At 34.5% G+C, this 18,486-nt stretch overlaps 1 protein-coding gene across 1 annotated transcript in view; it reads left to right on the top strand.

Moving 5' to 3' along the window:
* The first annotated feature begins 2,925 nt into the window (after positions 1-2,925).
* LOC115626020 (laminin subunit alpha-1) overlaps positions 2,926-18,486 on the top strand; it is a 130,250-nt gene continuing 114,689 nt past the window's right edge. The window contains exon 1 of the mRNA XM_030521268.1: positions 2,926-3,358. Coding sequence (XP_030377128.1) covers positions 2,926-3,358 — 433 coding nt within the window. The remainder of the gene's footprint in view (positions 3,359-18,486) is intronic.

Genomic DNA, 18,486 nt, shown 5'->3' with positions numbered 1-18,486 from the left:
ACCGGCAAGGTGCTAGGGCCCAAATATTTTGTTAGTCGCACCGGAAAATCCCAATAAACCAAAAACAACAACCAGCCCAACAGTACCTGTAAAGTCAAAGACGCTAATAACAAGCAACAGGTAAGCAGCCCAAAGAACAAAACGCTTTAAAGAGAGCGCAACAGATGCGAAGAGAATCGAGAGAGTGTGGAACAGATATGGAATCTATGGAATTTCGAATGCAGTGTGGAACCTAAGGTTGAAGGAAAAGTAAAAAAGTGCCGGCAATAAAGGAAAATAGAAGACAATTATAGCCTAAGGTTAATTAATTACAGCTCAAGATTCATTTAATTAACTAGATCTGTAATTTTAGGCAAGGCATTACAAAATAAATGTAATAAATAATACATGTAATAAATAATAAATATACACTAACGTAAAGAAAACAGCTTGGCCTTTAACCCATCAGTTTTCATCCAAATTTATTATTTATTTATTTCGGACAAAGAACAGTCAATAAAAAAATATGTAAGCAAACAAAAATAATCATAATAAATATTCATTTCAATACAAAAAAGGTAAATATTGTTTTTTATTTACCTAACAATTTAAATTACAAAAATTCTTTAAAAAAAGAGTAGAGATTTTAGATTGCAAAAAAATATTTGTTTCTAGCCTTAGGAAATTCAGTACACTTGACCTCATCAAATTGACGGAGGTCTTAGGGCCAAATAGATGAGTAAATTGATTGTAATTGTTACCAACTAACCATGTCAAAATAATCAATTATATAATTAAAAAAGAAAGCTAGTCAAACGACTACAGGGCATGAAAACGACACTGACTTCCCCTTCCACCTTGCAATACTTCTTTTTTTCTTCTTTTGTTGAAATTTTGCTTTTTGGGGATCTAGCGGGTGGAGCAATTGGGATACCAGGCCTTAAGCCGGGTGCTCTGAGTAGTGAGGGTGTACTAGCACCTGCTCCTTCAACTAAAATGTCCAATAGCTTATTCCTATTTGATGGTTACTCTCTGCAAGCAGCATAACGCTTTTTAAAATCGTGGTGCTTTACAAAATTATGTATTTTGATTGTTATCCGTTCAAGAATTTTATTCAAACAACATACTCAGAATCAATAAAATAATTCCTCACTAATATTTATTTATTCAGAAATATAATCAAAATCATAGATAGGCGATCTATATATGTACATATGTATATATTCCCCGTAATATTTACCAATTTCCAGAAGTCTGATCAGCTTGAAAAAATGTTTTTTTCAATTATATTTGTATTGAAAAACTGCATTTTCGAAAATCTTGTAAGCTAATATTTGATAGCTTGCAATTAAATTTAACCTTATCTTCTGTAAATGAAATAAAAATATATATTTTATCAATTACATTTTTATTAAAAATTATATTTTTATTGAAAAACTGAATTTTTGAAAATCTTGTCAAAGCTTGTCACGAAATTTGACATTCTCTTCTGTAAATTAAATAAAAATATATGTTTTCAATTCTATTTTTATTAAAACACTTTATCAATCTTTTAAGCTTATAATTGATAGCTTGTAACGAATTTTAGAGTTCTGTTTTATAAATGAAATAAAAATATGTTTTTTAAATTATATTTGTTAATTAAAAAACTTCACTAATCTTGTAAGCTAATATTTAAGAGCTTGTTGCGATATTTTGAATAGGACGCGCAAGCTTTCTAGAATTATTCTATGGTTCTGAAACAAATGTTGCATGAACAACCAAAGAGTAAATTCGATGCGATCCACAACCCACACACACACACAGACACACACACACACACACACACACACACAGAAACAAACGCATACGCATACACATAGGCAATGCATTTTAGTCTGCTCTGCTCAGCTCAGCTCTGCTCTGTCAGACCGAACAGCCTGTGGCCAGACGATCGGATCGGCCAGAGCAGACAGAGCAGCCACTCGGGGGCCTTCGTGGTCGGCGTCGCATCAGTTTGTGTTTGACGGTCGTTTGCGTAGGACGCAAGGCGCACGAGTTAGCATCGGAGCGAAGTCGGAGCGAGTCGACACGATCGAAGAATCGAAGCGCTCGATTAACGGGTGGCGGTAACGGTGGCGCGGCCTCTTTGCGGTTGATAGGCGGTGCAATGCGATAAATGAGCGAGTCATAAAAATCAATTGATGATATAGTAATAGAGGAATAAAAATAAGAGTGCATTTATAATTGAGGAGGTGACAAAAGTGGGGACGACAGTGCTTCTTCTATCGGCAAGTGCATCCCCTCGCATCTCTCTTGTTTTTGCGGTTTTGAGGATATACAGAAATAGCCCTAGAGAAGTTTGTCGTTGTGGCGAAATATGCGCAAAGAAAATAAAAATAAAATTAAATAGCGCAAATATGTTGCAACAGAAGTGAGTGCAGTAAGTAAGAAATTTGCGGCCAGACAAGTGCGCCGCAATAAATTAAATAGAAAAAAATCATATATATGTACATATATACTTAGTATATATAAAGCAGGCTGCAAATTATACATACATGCATGCGTATCTATGTATAGTAAATAGCAAAGTGGGGCCGAGGAGTGTGCACAAATAATAAAAGAAATAAAAAGTGAGTGTAAAAATACAAACGCAGTCAACAACACGACGACGTCAACTGACAAGCGGAAACCATAAAAAAAGTATTACAAAAATAAAAATATGAATGAAAAATTCTAGGAAATGCGTTTGCATGTGTGGTGCGCGAGATTTGAAAAGTCGTTTTTTTTTTGTAAAGCATTGTTAAATAAAAGGTGCTCCATTATCAATTAGGCAGCTTTCAATGTCAAGCTGCTAAAATGTTGGGCATTTAATGTGTGGTGGAAAATAAAAAGTGAATTAAAAGAATGTATATGTGTTTTAAATCGTATAAAATGCTGCATCAAATGAGAGTCAAAGGGCCTTATATGTGGCCAATTTTTTTGATCCTGCTGCTGCTGGTCGTGGCGACAAATTCCGTGCTGGCCAAGCGCCAATGGCAGAACAAGCGTCTCAAAAGCTTATCGCCCGCACAAATGCTCAAGGAATATACACAATCCATGACTAACAATGTGAGCTCCACGGAAGTGCTGGATGCCAGCATTGTATCCTGGACTGGTGCCCAAATAATGCACTCGAAACAACAACAAAAACAACAGAAACAACACCTACAACGTCTGGAACAATTGGGCGGGCAAACGCGTCGACGCAAAACCAAAAGTGGCCTATTGATCGAAAGTAACATTGCCGAGGAGGAGTTGGCCAACAACAAATTGCCAAAGAAATTCACGCAACGGCGACGCAAGGGACGCTTGCAACGCACTGGAGGCGGCGCAGGCAACGGGGGAGGAGGAGGAGGAGGCACTGGTGGCAAGTTGAATGCCAATGGTAAGGCAATGTGTAACTAACTGTTGCTTAGTTAGCCAAAAGTGCAGTGCTACCAATACTAAATATGGTCGATAGTTGATACATTGTTTAGAGTCGAGTTGACACTGCTGGACTGGTGTTGTGCAAAAGACTTTGAATAGGGGAACTACTAGTTCTGCACTGCTAGGTTTCATTCTTATAAAGGGGGATTTTAATAAGGTATAAGTTCTGATATAGACCATTTATGAATAGAGCTAGTAATTCTTGTAATGGTACAAAACTAGTTTGATTTATTTGTTATTTTGAACGGAGAAACTAGTTCTTTAATGCTAGAATTCATTCTTATTAAAGCCGATTTTATTTGAAGGGAACTTGTTTTTCAAAAAGGATGTTCTTATAAAGAACATTTATGAACAGAGCTACTAATTCTTGTAATGGTAGCCATTTTTTTCTGTTTTTTTATAATAATGAAAATAACTTTTTAGATTCAAACGTTGAATTTTCAATATTTCTTAAAGGCAAACATTTTGTTTCACAAATTAACTCATTAAAGAAAATCGTTTCTAAATTTCTTCCAGTTTTTGGAATATTTTCACAATTTTCCAATTGAAAGCATTTTCAAAGTTAGGCCGTAAGCATTACAACTGCTTTCCACAAGAAATATAAAACATATTTTCATTCTTTACAATTTAATGGAAGTTGTTGGTCAGATCTAGACAGGAAGTTATAAGAAGTTGAAGGCCCTTTATAACAACAACAATGGAAAATATCTGCAACTTTTTATTAAAAACAACAGTGATTTAGTTTTAAAAAATAATTTCAATTTCAATTTATTTACATTTTTTAAAAAACATTATGAATTAACAAGCAGCTTAGCCTTTTCTACTTAATTAAACAAAATGGAGAAATTAAAATGCTTAACAACATTTTAAAAAATAACCTTCAAGCAAAGGGTAGCTTTAATAACTGAAAGAAGGAATTCTTTGAATTGAGTTCCTTCTTCCAGCACCAGCACAAGCAGAATCTGCAGTTGATCGGTCGCATTTGTTCGAGGCACGTACTCTACTTGACAACAGCTTCTCAACGTGGTCTAGCCATTTGGGCCTGGTTGGTTTCTTGATGCTGCTTGTGGTCAGCAACTTGGCAACCGCTTGTCCACAGCAATGAGTATCGTGTCCATATTTGGGCGCTCAAGTTGAAAGAACTTTCATGTGAAAGTTGTGACAGGAAGAGATTTTTGTAATTCTATATGTTATTACGTGAGAGGTCCAGTTATGGTCTCTGAGTTGTCTTCGTCTCTGTGGTTAACTGACTAAGTAGTATTAGCGATTCCTGTTGTCGGCTTTTGGCGAAACTACTTTTTGCAATGTAGCTAGAGTTTCAAGAACAGTTTGGTTTGATGGGAAATATTTAATGGATTAAATTCTTGATATGCTTAAGGATATATTTTTCAACGTATTTCAATTGATTTAATCGTAAAAACCATTAAGTAACTATTAAAGAATTTAATGATTGAATATTAGATTGAAACTTGTAGAGCTAAACTGCAAATTTCATTGAAGGGATTTTATCTAAAATATATGTATGTTCTATTTTTAAAATAATGGATAAAAATAAATATTTTTTAGCTTAGCTTAATTTCAAAATTACTTCTTACCTTTTCGCAATATTCTAACAAATTTTAAATAAAGTCTTGTGGACAAAGACACAATTGGCCGGCAATTGAACCCTTTATGAAAGAACAAAACTGATCCGATGAGGAATTCAAGCATAATGCTCATAAGTATATACGCGTATATATATTGCATGTTTGTGTGTTGTGTTTGCCTGTTCCGGTCATTTGTTTAGACTTTCTCAAGCACATACAAACATACGAGTATGACCCCGAGATGGCCATTAGGTCCGACCATGGCGACAACAATAGCGCCAGCCTTCTGCCAAAGATGTAGGCTTTCTTGTTGTTGTTGTTGTTCGTGTTGCGGTTCTTGTAATTGCGTTGCGCTATAACTAACAACTAACAACAACAGGAACAACAATGGACACAATAGGCAATTGTTAGTAGTCTGCTAGGTAGGTGTACCCACACACTCACACACACTCACACACACACGCACATATGACGTTTAGGTTGAAGAGGATAATAGATGGACTTGGCATGCGGGGCTGCGTATCTTTTTTTTCAGAGTTTTTCGTTTTTTTTTTTTTTTTTTGGCATGTCATGCCCACAAAATGTGAACACGCGCTAATAGGAAGCGGGCATCTCGAAGAGAACACATGTGCCCTGCGCCTTCTATTGGTAGGTGTTGCCCTCTCGGAACCTTACAGAGCACGCATAGAACACAGCCAGGGTTTATTAAATTTTAGGCTGGTTATAAAATTAAGTGGCTTATCGTGTCTATGCCAAGCTGTCGTAAAAATTGCTCAGAGTCTTAGGCATTCGTTTTGAATATGCATTCCTGTGGTTTGGCGTCTTTTTAGGGCTTATGAGTGGCACTAATAGAACCACATGAGCTCGCCTGCCACTGTGGTAGTCGAGCATGTTTTTAAAACATTTCCAGCCGCTCTTTGTTGCTAATGATTATGGTGGAAGGGCTTATGATAATGATTTGTTAATAGAATTCGTTGTTGTTGTTGTCTGTTGTTTTGAAAACATGATTGGCCTGCTAAGATAAAGATTTTATAGCGGGAATTATGTGGAACGTCTTATGATTCGCATAAAGCATCAACATGGGGAAGATGTAAACTGAAGTTGGATTGTGGAAAACAATAACATATAAAACAAATGTCGAATAGGAAAAGAATAAACTTGTCTAAAGAAACTTACAGAACAGAACTATATTTCGAATGTATAACTTTTTAAACTGAGAAACGATTTGACAATAAGATAAATACTTTTGCTAATGCAAACTGCAAAATGGTTTAAAGTATTTTAATTTGGTAAGCCAAGGACTATTCGAAATAACTGGATAGTTGAGAAGACTTTTATGCTCTGTTTTAGAAAATACGAAAGTATTTGATTTAAGAAAAAGGCTTTGTCTTTTTCTCTTTAAAAAGTATTTTTTATAAACTTTTTCTAAAATGAAAAAAATACAAGTATATATGAATATTATAGAAAACAAGGTTTAAAAAAACACATTTATTTTTTAAAATTTGTTACTAATACATTTTCTATTTTATAATTACAATATTGTATAGTTTTGAATGCGGTTTAAATTTATTTATTCACGACAACTTATAATATTATATTATTATATTGCAAATGAGGTAACTCTTTTTTTGCCATTTCTACTTCATTATACAAAATGAAGAAATATAAATTTAATACTACTGGTAACATCGTAAAGGGGAACAATTTTAAAACCCAGTGTTGATTAGAAATAATTGCAATACACCAAAACTTGTAACCGTTTTAATTAACTTGCAACTTAAACATTTACATCAATACATTTATTTTGTTATATTTCTAGACGGAAGAAAAATTTAATTATTAACGAGTATTTTTTGGAATCCTCTTAATACGGCAATAAATAATAAATTCACTAACAATTTATACGAGAAATGTGATTACATGCCAGTTATATACTTTCGTTCACTGAAAAACTATAAATTGCTTGCATTCAGTTGCATATGTATTATTCATAAACAATTTTGCTTTGGAAAGTGATTTATGGCGAACGTAAAAACCATTTCGAACACGACTTTCAATCAAAAGCTCAGCACAACATCTGTACTGCAGTCTCTCTCTCTCGGCTACCTAATGATTGCAAATCAAATGCGTCTAATAGTTTTCTAAATCAATCAGTTGTAAATATATATAAGCATCAAACGAGTGGAAGAGACCCGCAAAGCAGCCGCTATAGCACCATCAGAGTTGGGAGCTAAGAGTGGGGTGGGGAAGTAATTTGATTCTCATTGCGAATTGATAGAGCAAATTATTGGCGATTATCTATATACTTGTATATATGTATATATGTATATATGTATATGTATGGCCGAGTTTAATTGCTTGGCGTTGACTATTAATAAAGGCAGGCAAGTAGCTGCGGCAGCGTTGTGTACACAACTCAGTGTTCAACAGCTATTGGAATTAATTGATTGATGGCTTGTTTAGATTAAGAAAACGAAAGTTTCATAAGAGCCGAGCGGCTGGCGAGCAAAATGGGTCACTAAGCCAGAGTCTCAAATGATCCAAGCGACAGATATTTATAAGAAATACTGATAGATACTACACCATGACTCCATGCTTGACCCACGCTCTCTGCCAATGCATTTCCGTTCATGTTGTTGTAATTATGTGCTGTTGTTGTTGTGGCTGCTGCTGCTGCTCCTACTGTAGACTAAGCCATGGCTAATCAGACATACATACGCGCACTTTATCAGCGCATAACTGTCGTGTATCTTGTGGATACATTCTTTCAACTGAAATCCATAAGTCATTGAAAAGGCCTGTTTGCTCACATTTCTACACACAGAAGCTTTTCAGTTGCCGTTGCGTTGCTTTCCCAGCAAAGTTGTGTCTTATTTGCTCTTGTTTTTTTTTGATGGTACTACCAACATTCAATCAAATGGAAGGCTAAAACCCGACGATTATATACCCTTATTTTTAAAAGAACTTTTGTATTCTGAAAAATCTGCATACTAGAGGTGTGATTAAAAGTTCTCCATTTGGAACAACAGCAAATAAAACTACTACATTGCTGATAAAAGCAAAGATATATTTTTTAAAAGTTTCCAAAATGTTCAACTGATTTTCCTTTAGTTGTCTGCTAATCAACTGAGTTGACAAACCAACAAGTCTTTCTGCCACGCCTCTACTGGAGTGTTACGCCTAAAGGGTATACAAAAGCATATGCGACTAGGAAAATGTGTGAGATATGCATTCTTCATTTGGTTTCTGTTTGTTTCTAGTTAACTGCATTACACAATACCAGCAAATACAACAACACAACTCACTGGCTGATGTTAAAAATGTAGACTTGTGGGAAAATGCACGTACTTTTTACCATATTGACTGACTGTTGGATGGACGGACGGGCGCATGGCAAGCAAACGCTGTCATTGACTTTTATTTGTTTTTAATTTTTTTTTTTTATTATTGACATGTGAAGTAGTCGCCGAGAAGTTTACTGAACTTTACTGAGTTGAGTTTCCCTCTTTTCTTTAACAATAAAGGTGCATGCGTAGCCATGAAAAGCAAAAGTTTTGAACTTGAAGTGATTGAGTGCGTGAGCTGTTTGTTTGCATTCGATTGAGAAAATGTAAGAAACAAATATTGAAGTATGCACATATATATATATATATATATATATATATATATATATATATGTGTTAGAGGGGTTTCTGAAACGCGTACAACGAAACTTTTCGTAATGCACTAATCCGGAAGTAAGCTGCACTCGATTGAACGCCTATTGAAAGAATTTACCAGAGTTTTCAGTTAATTTATAAAAGTTAAACAAGAAACTGGATTTCGAGAGAAATTTCTATTTGTTTAAATTGAACTGCGCATCTGTTAAGCTTCAAAACATACTGGGTTTTCCTGTCTTTCCTGAACTGTACTGCAAGAGATATAAATTAACAATTTACAATAACAAAAGGGTACTCTTGCAGTTTTCTGTTAACCTGCAGATTTCCACAGAATTCTACAATTTGTATTTCATCCTTTGTTGTAAAAATATATGGAAATGCTACGCAATTATCAGAACCATTTAATTTCCTTTTTGGCCATATGAAGAAGAGAACTAAAAAATATGTTCTTATTTCGATATTTTCATCTGCTAAAAGTAACAAATATATATCAGTTTCTCTTGATTTTGCATGAGTCTTTCAGTAAACAAATTAAGGCTTCATTTAATTTAACGGAAGTACTACATGAAGAAGACAGCTGAAAATTCCTTTATAATGCTGGAAGCCACATTTCAATTATTTATACAAGTAGCGCTACGTTCCTTTTTATATGAATACAATCGTTATTTGATATGCACAGCAAAAAATATACAAAAATGCCGAAACACATGTCAAAACTTAACAAAAACAATAAACATTCAAGTAGGAAGGGAGGGGAAACAAAGCAAATGAAGAAATTGAGGCGGGACAACTCAATAAAAACAATAAACAAACAAAAGTCCCGCATACAATGCATAAAATACAGAGGCACACTGGCTGCTGTGAGAATTGGGAATAGCATTATAGGTCGAGTAATTCGATATGGTAACTTAATATATCCACAAAATTTGTTCCTGAGCACTTCACGAGCACTACTCATAAATATGCATACGCCATAAGAATAAAGTGTGCATTAAAACTTATTTTTATAGACGGAAAGCGCACATCAAATTCTAAACTTCAAACTCACTTGCAATTGCAAGGCACCACAAGATACTTGTAAACATTTCAGAGATGCATGCACACTCGTAAATACAAATAGCAAGAGATGCGGAGATGCAGCCGAAACTAAACAAACCATTATAAAGCGCAGCACAACAAATATACACTACCAAAAGGGCTAAATGAGCTACACTCCTAGAAAAAAACAAAACACTCTGAAGCGGATTTGAATAACAGTTTTGTAAAAAATAGATATTGTAAAATATATAGAAACTACTATAGCTACGTCTAGATATTTCCAAAAAAAATATTATGTTTCCAAAAAAGCTTTGAAGAGTACTCGTAATTCCCAAATTTAGTATGTTTATCGGAAATGCACATAATTTCCACACAAAATTGTTTAAATATTCAAATAGACTTTAAAAAGAATTCTCAAAGTTGTTTTTTTTTTATCAGCAGACTACATTTAAGTTTAGAATTCTTATTGGTTTCATTTGAAGAAATAAGAAATACTAAACAAATAACCCATTACTTATATATATACCTTAGTCGATTTCGATTAAATTACACATTTATTACACCTGGCAGGATTATCCGATACAAGACAGTTGACAAAATGCAACAATTTATCGAAAATAAGCCACCAATTATTGCTATGATTTATTTCTACATTGTTTCATGTTTTACTTACTTTATTTCGATTTTTTTAACTTTACTGAACAGAAAATTATAGAATTTAATTATATTTTTTAAAATGTTAATATTAATTGCATGTCTTTTTAGATTCTTGTAAAGCTTGCCTTTGTTCAAAAAAAAACTTGAAACTATTATTTTTGTAGACCCTGTATTTGCATACCATTTACATTACCAAGTACTCCCGATCGTATATATCATAGGGAATATAAACAACTTTTGTTAAATCGTAAATATTTATTGACCTATATTTGTGAATGAATGTTCTTAACCTATAACCATATTCGAGTTTTATTAAACTTGGTATTCCCAAGGTTTTTGGAGAAAATCCTAAAATGCAGCATTACTTATTTTATATTAATTATTAAATATCAAACAGCCATCAATCTATCGGAGTATCAGCTATCGATAAATAAAAAATAAGTAACATAAAAGTCTCATTATTATACGATTTACAGAATTAGGAATGCTTTAAACACTTTTATATTGAAAACTGCTTTGATTTAGAAATCGGGTTGCAGTCTGAATGAAAACTAAGATTTTAAAAATATTAGAAAATAATGTGAAAATTTATTGCAGTGTAGGAAAACAAAGTTGCACAGCTGCGCTGACCAATAGATTGGGGAACCATAGAAACGGAGTCTTTGGCGCTGCTTATAGAAATAACAAAACCGGAGAAAACACACAACAAAACACTGTTTTTTGTTAGAAATAAACTTATGCTTAATTGCTAAAGATATTTGATTTGAGGCATGGATAATGAGTGGAAGAGCCGCCGGTCAAACAACAAGAGCTACAACATTCTATTGAAAGAGTGTCTGTATGTGTGTGTGTGTGTGAGTGTTGATGCCTATAAATTAATGTTGTATGCTAAGTTTTGATAAGACGTTGACGCCGGCAAGCAGACGGCCTCTTCTTCTTTATATCTTGGGCCAGAACTCATTTAACGGGTCAACAGATACGTAGCTCGTTTGGGCAGACACTTCCGAAGTGGGGAACGGGAACGTGTCGGGCATTATACAAATTGTTTTAGTCAAAGATCTGGGAACTAAACTGGGTCAGTTTGTGTGAATGATGCGTAAAGATTTGTGCCTAGAGAAGGCGCCACAAATCAATTGTTCAGGTTTGGCAGAAGAAAATTCCTCGAATGTGAAGACTTGATGTTAAAAGCTCAAAGATGAACAGAAATCGTCACACAAAATATGCAACATCAATAGATATAAAGAGATATAAGAAGCACGTTAGTTGTAGAGAAATGCCAAAATAAATTTGGAAAACTTACTCTAATAAAGCAGAAAAATGTAATTAAACTGATCAACTACTATTTTAAAATGTATGCAAGCTTTAAAGAATTAATTTTCGTTCATCAGTCTATCGTCAGAATTGTGGATTTATAGTTTTGATTAATAATACTATATGTTTCAGCAATTTAGAAGTATTTTTTCTATTATTCAAACCACTCTTTTTTCGCAAACTGCTTTGCTTTGCTGCTTAAACAAGTGTAATGTGTTGAGATAATTCCTCAATATCAACAGATTCGCCAATTTACTTGCTTTTGATGTGCTGTTTCATTTTATACTTAAAGTCCTTATTATTCATAGAAAGTTTTAGTATTCAAACGAACGTTTTACTACATCGTTATGGTATTTTTCTTTCTATCAGAGAGTAATAGTTGCTGTGCTCTTTATTCAACATAATCGTTTACTAATCTTGAGAATCGTATACTAATCTTGAAAGCTCTCAAATCAATTAAAGCAGAATAGTCCAACTAAAAACTTGTTGTTTGTTTTTTTTAACGAAAAAATTATTCATTATTTTATAATTTTGTTTATCCCTTAAAGATTCTTATGTCACTAAAAAAAAGGCAAAATTACAACTTGTGTTTAATTGTTCTAAAAATTCTTTATTTTTGTGATTTATTTGTTTGTTCAAAAAAGTGGTTATTGGTTGAGTTTTTAAATTAATCAATCAAAATTTATCATTATATTATGAGCGAATGTATACAAAAATAATCAATATTTTAAAATTTTTTGAATAACACTTATAATAATAAGAGTCCCTGATTTATAACACAACCCAAGCATTCAAAAAAGCTCTCATAAGAAGCGTTTGCATAGTTGCTACGAGTATACAGTGAAACCAACAATTATTCGTACACTCTTTACTTTTGACTTTAAAGGCCTATATCTTCGCTGTTATTTATAATACACAACAATTTTTAATTTCAAATGAACACTTAATATTTATATTTTATATTTTAAAAACAATAACAAACAATTTCATAATCGGTAATGGAAAAAACTTAATCTAATCAAAATAAGGCAGGTTTTTACGTCCATAAATTATTCGTACACTTAATTGTTTTCAAATTATTTTTCTTAAATTTACATCTTATTTAAATTTTAATATTTTGTAGGCCCGCATTTGGCCTTAATAACGGCTAGTAAGCGCCGGTGCATGCTCTTCACCAAATTATTGGTCTCTCTTGGTTCAATTTTTTGCCACTCAGAAACTAATGCGGCTTTCAATGATTCCGTGGATGTTATATTGTGCTTCCGTATCCTCCTCTCAAGCAATTCCCATATATGCTCTATGGGATTTAAATCTGGTGATTGGGGTGGAGATTTAAGCTGCTTGCAGTGATATATCAGCCACTCTTGTACCAAATATGATGAATGTTTTGGGTCATTGTCTTGTTGGAAGAAGAATTTTTTGGGATCGAGCCCGAGCTTTGTGGCACTTGGATGTAAATTTCTCTCCAAAATACTTTTATAAATGTGCTTGTCCATTTTTTCATCTATGAACACCATGTTTCCAGGTCCAGATGCAGCTATACATCCCCAAACCATTACATTTCCTCCACCATGCTTGACGGTGGGAATAATGTTTTTCTCTTTCATGGCTTCATTCGCTTTTCGCCAGATTTTGGGAGGGCCGTCGTGCCCAAAAATGTTGTATTTGGACTCATCACTAAAGATAACGTTTTCCCAAAACGAATCTGGTTCATTTAAATACAGTTTGGCGAATTCCAGCCTCTTTTTTTTATTAACCGCCGAAATGAATGGCTTTCGCCGTGCAATCCTTCCATGATAACCAGCACTGTATAGGCAATTGCGTATGGTTTGGTGGCACACTTGTTTGTTGCTACACTGTTCAATATTTTTGGATAGTTCTGAAGTGGTTATTTTTGGGTTTTGGACAACAGCAGCTACTATATTTCGCTCATCACGATGTGTTAGAATTTTTGGTCTCCCAGCTTGTTTATGATTTGTACCCAAACTCCCTGTGTTTCCGTACTTCTGTATTATACTTTGTACAGAAGAGTGTGATCTGTCGATTAATTTGCCAATGGCGCGAAGAGAATAATTTTCTGTATACAATTTAAGAATATGTTTACGCATATCAAGTGAAATATCCTTTCCTCGCCCCATTGCGTCTATATCAATCAAAATTCGTCTCAACACTAATTAAAAATCAAAGAAGAATGAATGAAAACTAATGTACATGCTGAATGCTGGCGACGGTAACGAAATTCCTTAAAAAGAATTGCCAATTACAGTTACATGCGATGAGAAAACATGATAAGGCACAAAGTGTACGAATAATTTATGGACGTAAAAACCTGCCTTATTTTGATTAGATTAAGTTTTTTCCATTACCGATTATGAAATTGTTTGTTATTGTTTTTAAAATATAAAATATAAATATTAAGTGTTCATTTGAAACTAAAAATTGTTGTGTATTATAAATAACAGCGAAGATATAGGCCTTTAAAGTCAAAAGTAAAGAGTGTACGAATAATTGTTGGTTTCACTGTATATCTCGAGTGTATATCTCTAATAAAGAACCATTTCTCATTTAAAAGTTTCCTTCAGTTGCTGTGACATTAATGTTGGCAACAAGTACTTAAAATAAACAGCTCAAGTTACGAGTTCGTTCATTTATAAATTGATATCATTTGGAGTCTCGTTCGTTTCCAAATAAAGACAACCAGTCATCACATAATACAAATAAAAAAGTGAAAAACACTGATCAGGCTCATCAGTGTCACCATCAATATCCCATCCGAGGTGCCATGTCGCCCACACGCCTACAATGAATGGAGCTTCGGGCACGAAGAAATGCCAACTGCTTGGCCCAGCGGCGTCTTTATCAAGCCGTTTGTCAATATGTATTTAAGCCGATAACGAATCGGTGATCGGCGATCGCCTGCGCAACAACTGTCATTGAACTTCATTGATAAATGTGACGGCTGCGACGAGGCATTGGTGGTCAGGGAACGAGCCTCGACGGAGCTAACGCCTCAAAGCAAACACCGAAATGTCCGAAATGCAGCGCTATATTCCGATGTCTGGCGATGCCAGTGATAAGCTAAATACACACAAGCACTGCCAGTCGGTGTCCACTGCCCTGCTAACCAATATCAATTTACAGGTTCTACCTGTTGCTTCTCCCTCTCCGAGTTCTCAGTCATCAGCCAGAGACACAGCCACCCGCCTTAACGACCCTAAATCGAGGCAAATATTTCAATATCATGCCCCCGCGTGTCAACACATGGGCCTCTCTCTCGATCTGGCACTTGAAACGATTTCCCAGTTCTTGGAAAGCAAAGGCAAAGCAAAGGAAGTTGCGGTTCGATGCGTTTTGCTTTCATTTTCCGGAAAATTGTGTAAATTTGAAAAAAAAAAACACTTGAAAGTGTTGTATAAATATTATGGAGTCAATCGATGTAGGAAATCAATGAGCGTTGCATGTTTTGCTGTTTTCCCAAAAAGCAGCCTTTCTCGCATTGACAGAAAATTTAAAAGTTATTTGTTTATTCCCTTTTTCTTGCTTTGTAGAGTTTTTACATGAAATTTTAGCAAGCCTCTTTCTTCGATTTTCTGTTTTCTAGGAAGAGATGAATTGCGTTTGGTGTTGAACAGGAAATGGGGCCACCCAGGAGTGAAGTTTTTAGAGGGAGATCAATGCAGAGAAATTTATATACAATTTAGATGAATGAAATTTTTATTGATAGTAGTATAAAGTTTGTTAAATAAAGCCAGACAAGTCTGTTGGGGATATTGAATCCATATTTGAGTGTGAATTGAAGGCCTTTTGGCAGCTGAACAATTTCATTTCAAACGCGAAATTCTAAGGAGAAGGATCACAAAACTGTTTTCAATATTTGTTTTTGAAATTTTTATTAGTAATAGTATAATGTTTGTAGAATGAAACCAGACAAGTCTGGCTTCTGGTTGAATCCATATTTGAATCTGAATTGAGGGCCTTTTGGCAGCTGAACCATTTCATTTCAAACTTGAAACCTATGAGGAATAGTTTCAAAAAATTCGTTTAAATATTTGCTTCTGAGCATATAATGTACTCAATTTAAGGAAATTTAAAATAACAATAGTATAAAGTTTGTTAAATTAAACCAGAAAATCTGGTTGAATCCATATTTGAATCTGAATCGAAAGTCTTTTGGCAGCTGAACAATTTCATTTCAAACTTCAAAGTATGCGAAGTTTTTTAAAAACTGTTTTAAATAGTTTTTGTGTCTTTGTTTCCGCTCGTTAAGACATCATTAGCTTAGAAGATCCGCTGCTCAATTGCTTGCCAAAACGGCATTATCCAAGAGATAAAGCTTCAAAAGCACAAACGTAATTTCGATTTGACATTGAAACGACAGCTCTCAAGGATGACCCAAAACCACAAAAATACTTATTCATAATAATGACCGACAGCTGGCATTGACGTCATTTCGACAAAACCCCAACGACATTTATTTACACAAAACTCTGCTCGTGTACTCGTGAATGCACACATTTCGCTCACGCACTAATTTATGGGATTTTAATTAAAGAAATGCCAATGAGCGGATTTTGTTTATAAATTTCCTCTGTTTTTTGTTCTCATTGTTGTTGTACAGCAACAGGTTTCGCTTCGCAAAAAGCAAAAAAAAAGCAACAAATCGTCTTCAATGCGTATTAATTAAGCAATTTGTCAGGCCAGCTGCAGCCTTGAATGCTTCACTTCTTCACTCCATTTTGCATGTCGGGTGTCAATTTTTGTTCATTGATTGGTGTTGGCCGGAGCCGAAAACACGACAGTTGCGTTATTTAGAACACTAATCATGGCAGCGCAAATATTTCAATCCTTTTAAAGCGCAAATGCCGCTGAAACCTGAAGAGAACCGCTTGCTGCTGTCAGTGCCAGGCCTGTCAGACAAGCCGACTCTTCGGAGCTGCCAACGGCAGTCGACAGGCACCAGGCACCAGCCAGCAGGCAGCTGGCAGACTCCGATTCTGGGCGCGCATGCGCAGCATTTGTCGGCGTGAAATAGCCAAACGTCAGCTACATTTTGGCTTCATTTTTTTTTACTTGTAGTGTGTGTGTGTGTGTATCTCAGGCGCGCATTTGTCTGCCGTGTGGCCGCGCAATTTGTTTGCCTGCGCAATTTCTCTACGAGATTTTCCAGCCATTTGACGGGCAGGCTTTTGACTCCAGCACATTAGTAGATATTCGTGCGTGTAAGGGTGACCAACAATTTTAGCCAAAAAATATAAATAATATTAATCGGATATTTGCAATGGAAATCTACTCGAAAAGTTAGATCAGCAATATATCATGGCATAGTTAAATGAGCTAGCAGGATTTCCACAATGTGAGATTCGTTCAAGAGTATAAGACTCGATTCAAATTACGGCGCTAAAGAGATTTAAGAGATTTAAAGATTAAAAAACTTACTTGCAGTCTTAAAAAAATTCTCTAAGAGTGGTCTCATATATGAAATGACAAGCTATAAATTAAATTAAAAAAAAAAAATAACAAAAACAATATATTATAGAAGGGCAGAAGTTTTCGCCATCTCTTTTCTATTTATTATTATTAGTCTATTATAATATATTTAGTCAATAATATTATTAGTCATCTTTGCAGCAAGTTTTAAACACAGCAAATTAACAGTCATTAAATCATTAATTAATGTCTACTTAACAAAATAACATATTTTTATCTGTTACTTATTTTGTAGGCTGGTAGACAAGCACATTTAATGATTAAAATACACATAAAATCCTAAACTATTGAGTTCATATTTTTACAAATTAGAAAAGAAAAGAAAAACTCTTGTTGATTAAATTCTAATGTTGAAGCAGCTAGTCAGCCTTACTTAGATTATAATTTAATTAATTTTAATTAAACTGTAATTTGTTTCTTCTTCGTTCGAATTGACAGCAAAATATACATTTAAAATTGTTTTGCAGAAATTGAAGAAAATGCTCTTTACAATTGTTGGCCTTACCAGAAAAAATCTTCAATTTGCAAAAATAAAGTCAAGAATCTACCGAACTGATACTCAATTCTATCTAAATCGTATTTAATTAAAGATTCAATGTTTGAATATCTTAATAAACAAAACATAAATGTGGATAACAGAAACAGACTTCCTGCCAGCATTTATAGGAGACATCTTTGAAAAGCTCAACAAATTCAACAGAAAATCTGTTTCGTTAAAGTTCCCAAATGCCTATCCTATATACATACTATAAGTATATAAAAGCTTAGGATTTTTTTTGGTCACCCTGCTATGGTCATGCAATTTTTAAAGTTATTGCACTTTTCATTTGTCATGTCAAGCTAGATTTTCTTACTTGTTTACACGGCGCCATTTTCTTTCGTGGGCGTTGCAGCCAATTTTTCAAAATGTTTCGCCGTGATAACAGAGCCGCAAACAACACCAACAAATTGCAAAAAGCCGGCAGTTTTTTTAAAAAAACACTTTTTACTGATTTTTCCTGTTCACTATTCATTTAATTTTTCATGCGTTTTTGCACACAACGCGTGACTCATGCGTGGAAGCACGTCGTTGTCTCTGTCGCTGTCTCTGTGTCTGTCTCTGTGTCTACGTATTTGTTTTCCAGTGTCAACTCGAAAAAAATGCGCGCATTGTCTGCCTCTTTTGAATGTTGCATGGGGTGCTGATGGATATGCCACCGTCGCGCCTTTAACCCATTCCACAGCATATTTAAATAGACTGCGCAAAAGTTGTCGTCGATTGTCACACTTTTAGGTACAGGGGCTGTGGCTTGCAAGCCAAAGAAATCAACAACCGGGGAGGT

Source organism: Scaptodrosophila lebanonensis, unplaced genomic scaffold (assembly GCF_003285725.1).
Source record: "Scaptodrosophila lebanonensis strain 11010-0011.00,11010-0021.00 unplaced genomic scaffold, SlebRS2 tig00000080-arrow-pilon, whole genome shotgun sequence".
In the NCBI taxonomy this organism is placed as follows: domain Eukaryota; kingdom Metazoa; phylum Arthropoda; class Insecta; order Diptera; family Drosophilidae; genus Scaptodrosophila; species Scaptodrosophila lebanonensis.
This window is presented reverse-complemented; position numbering and strand designations above follow the sequence as displayed.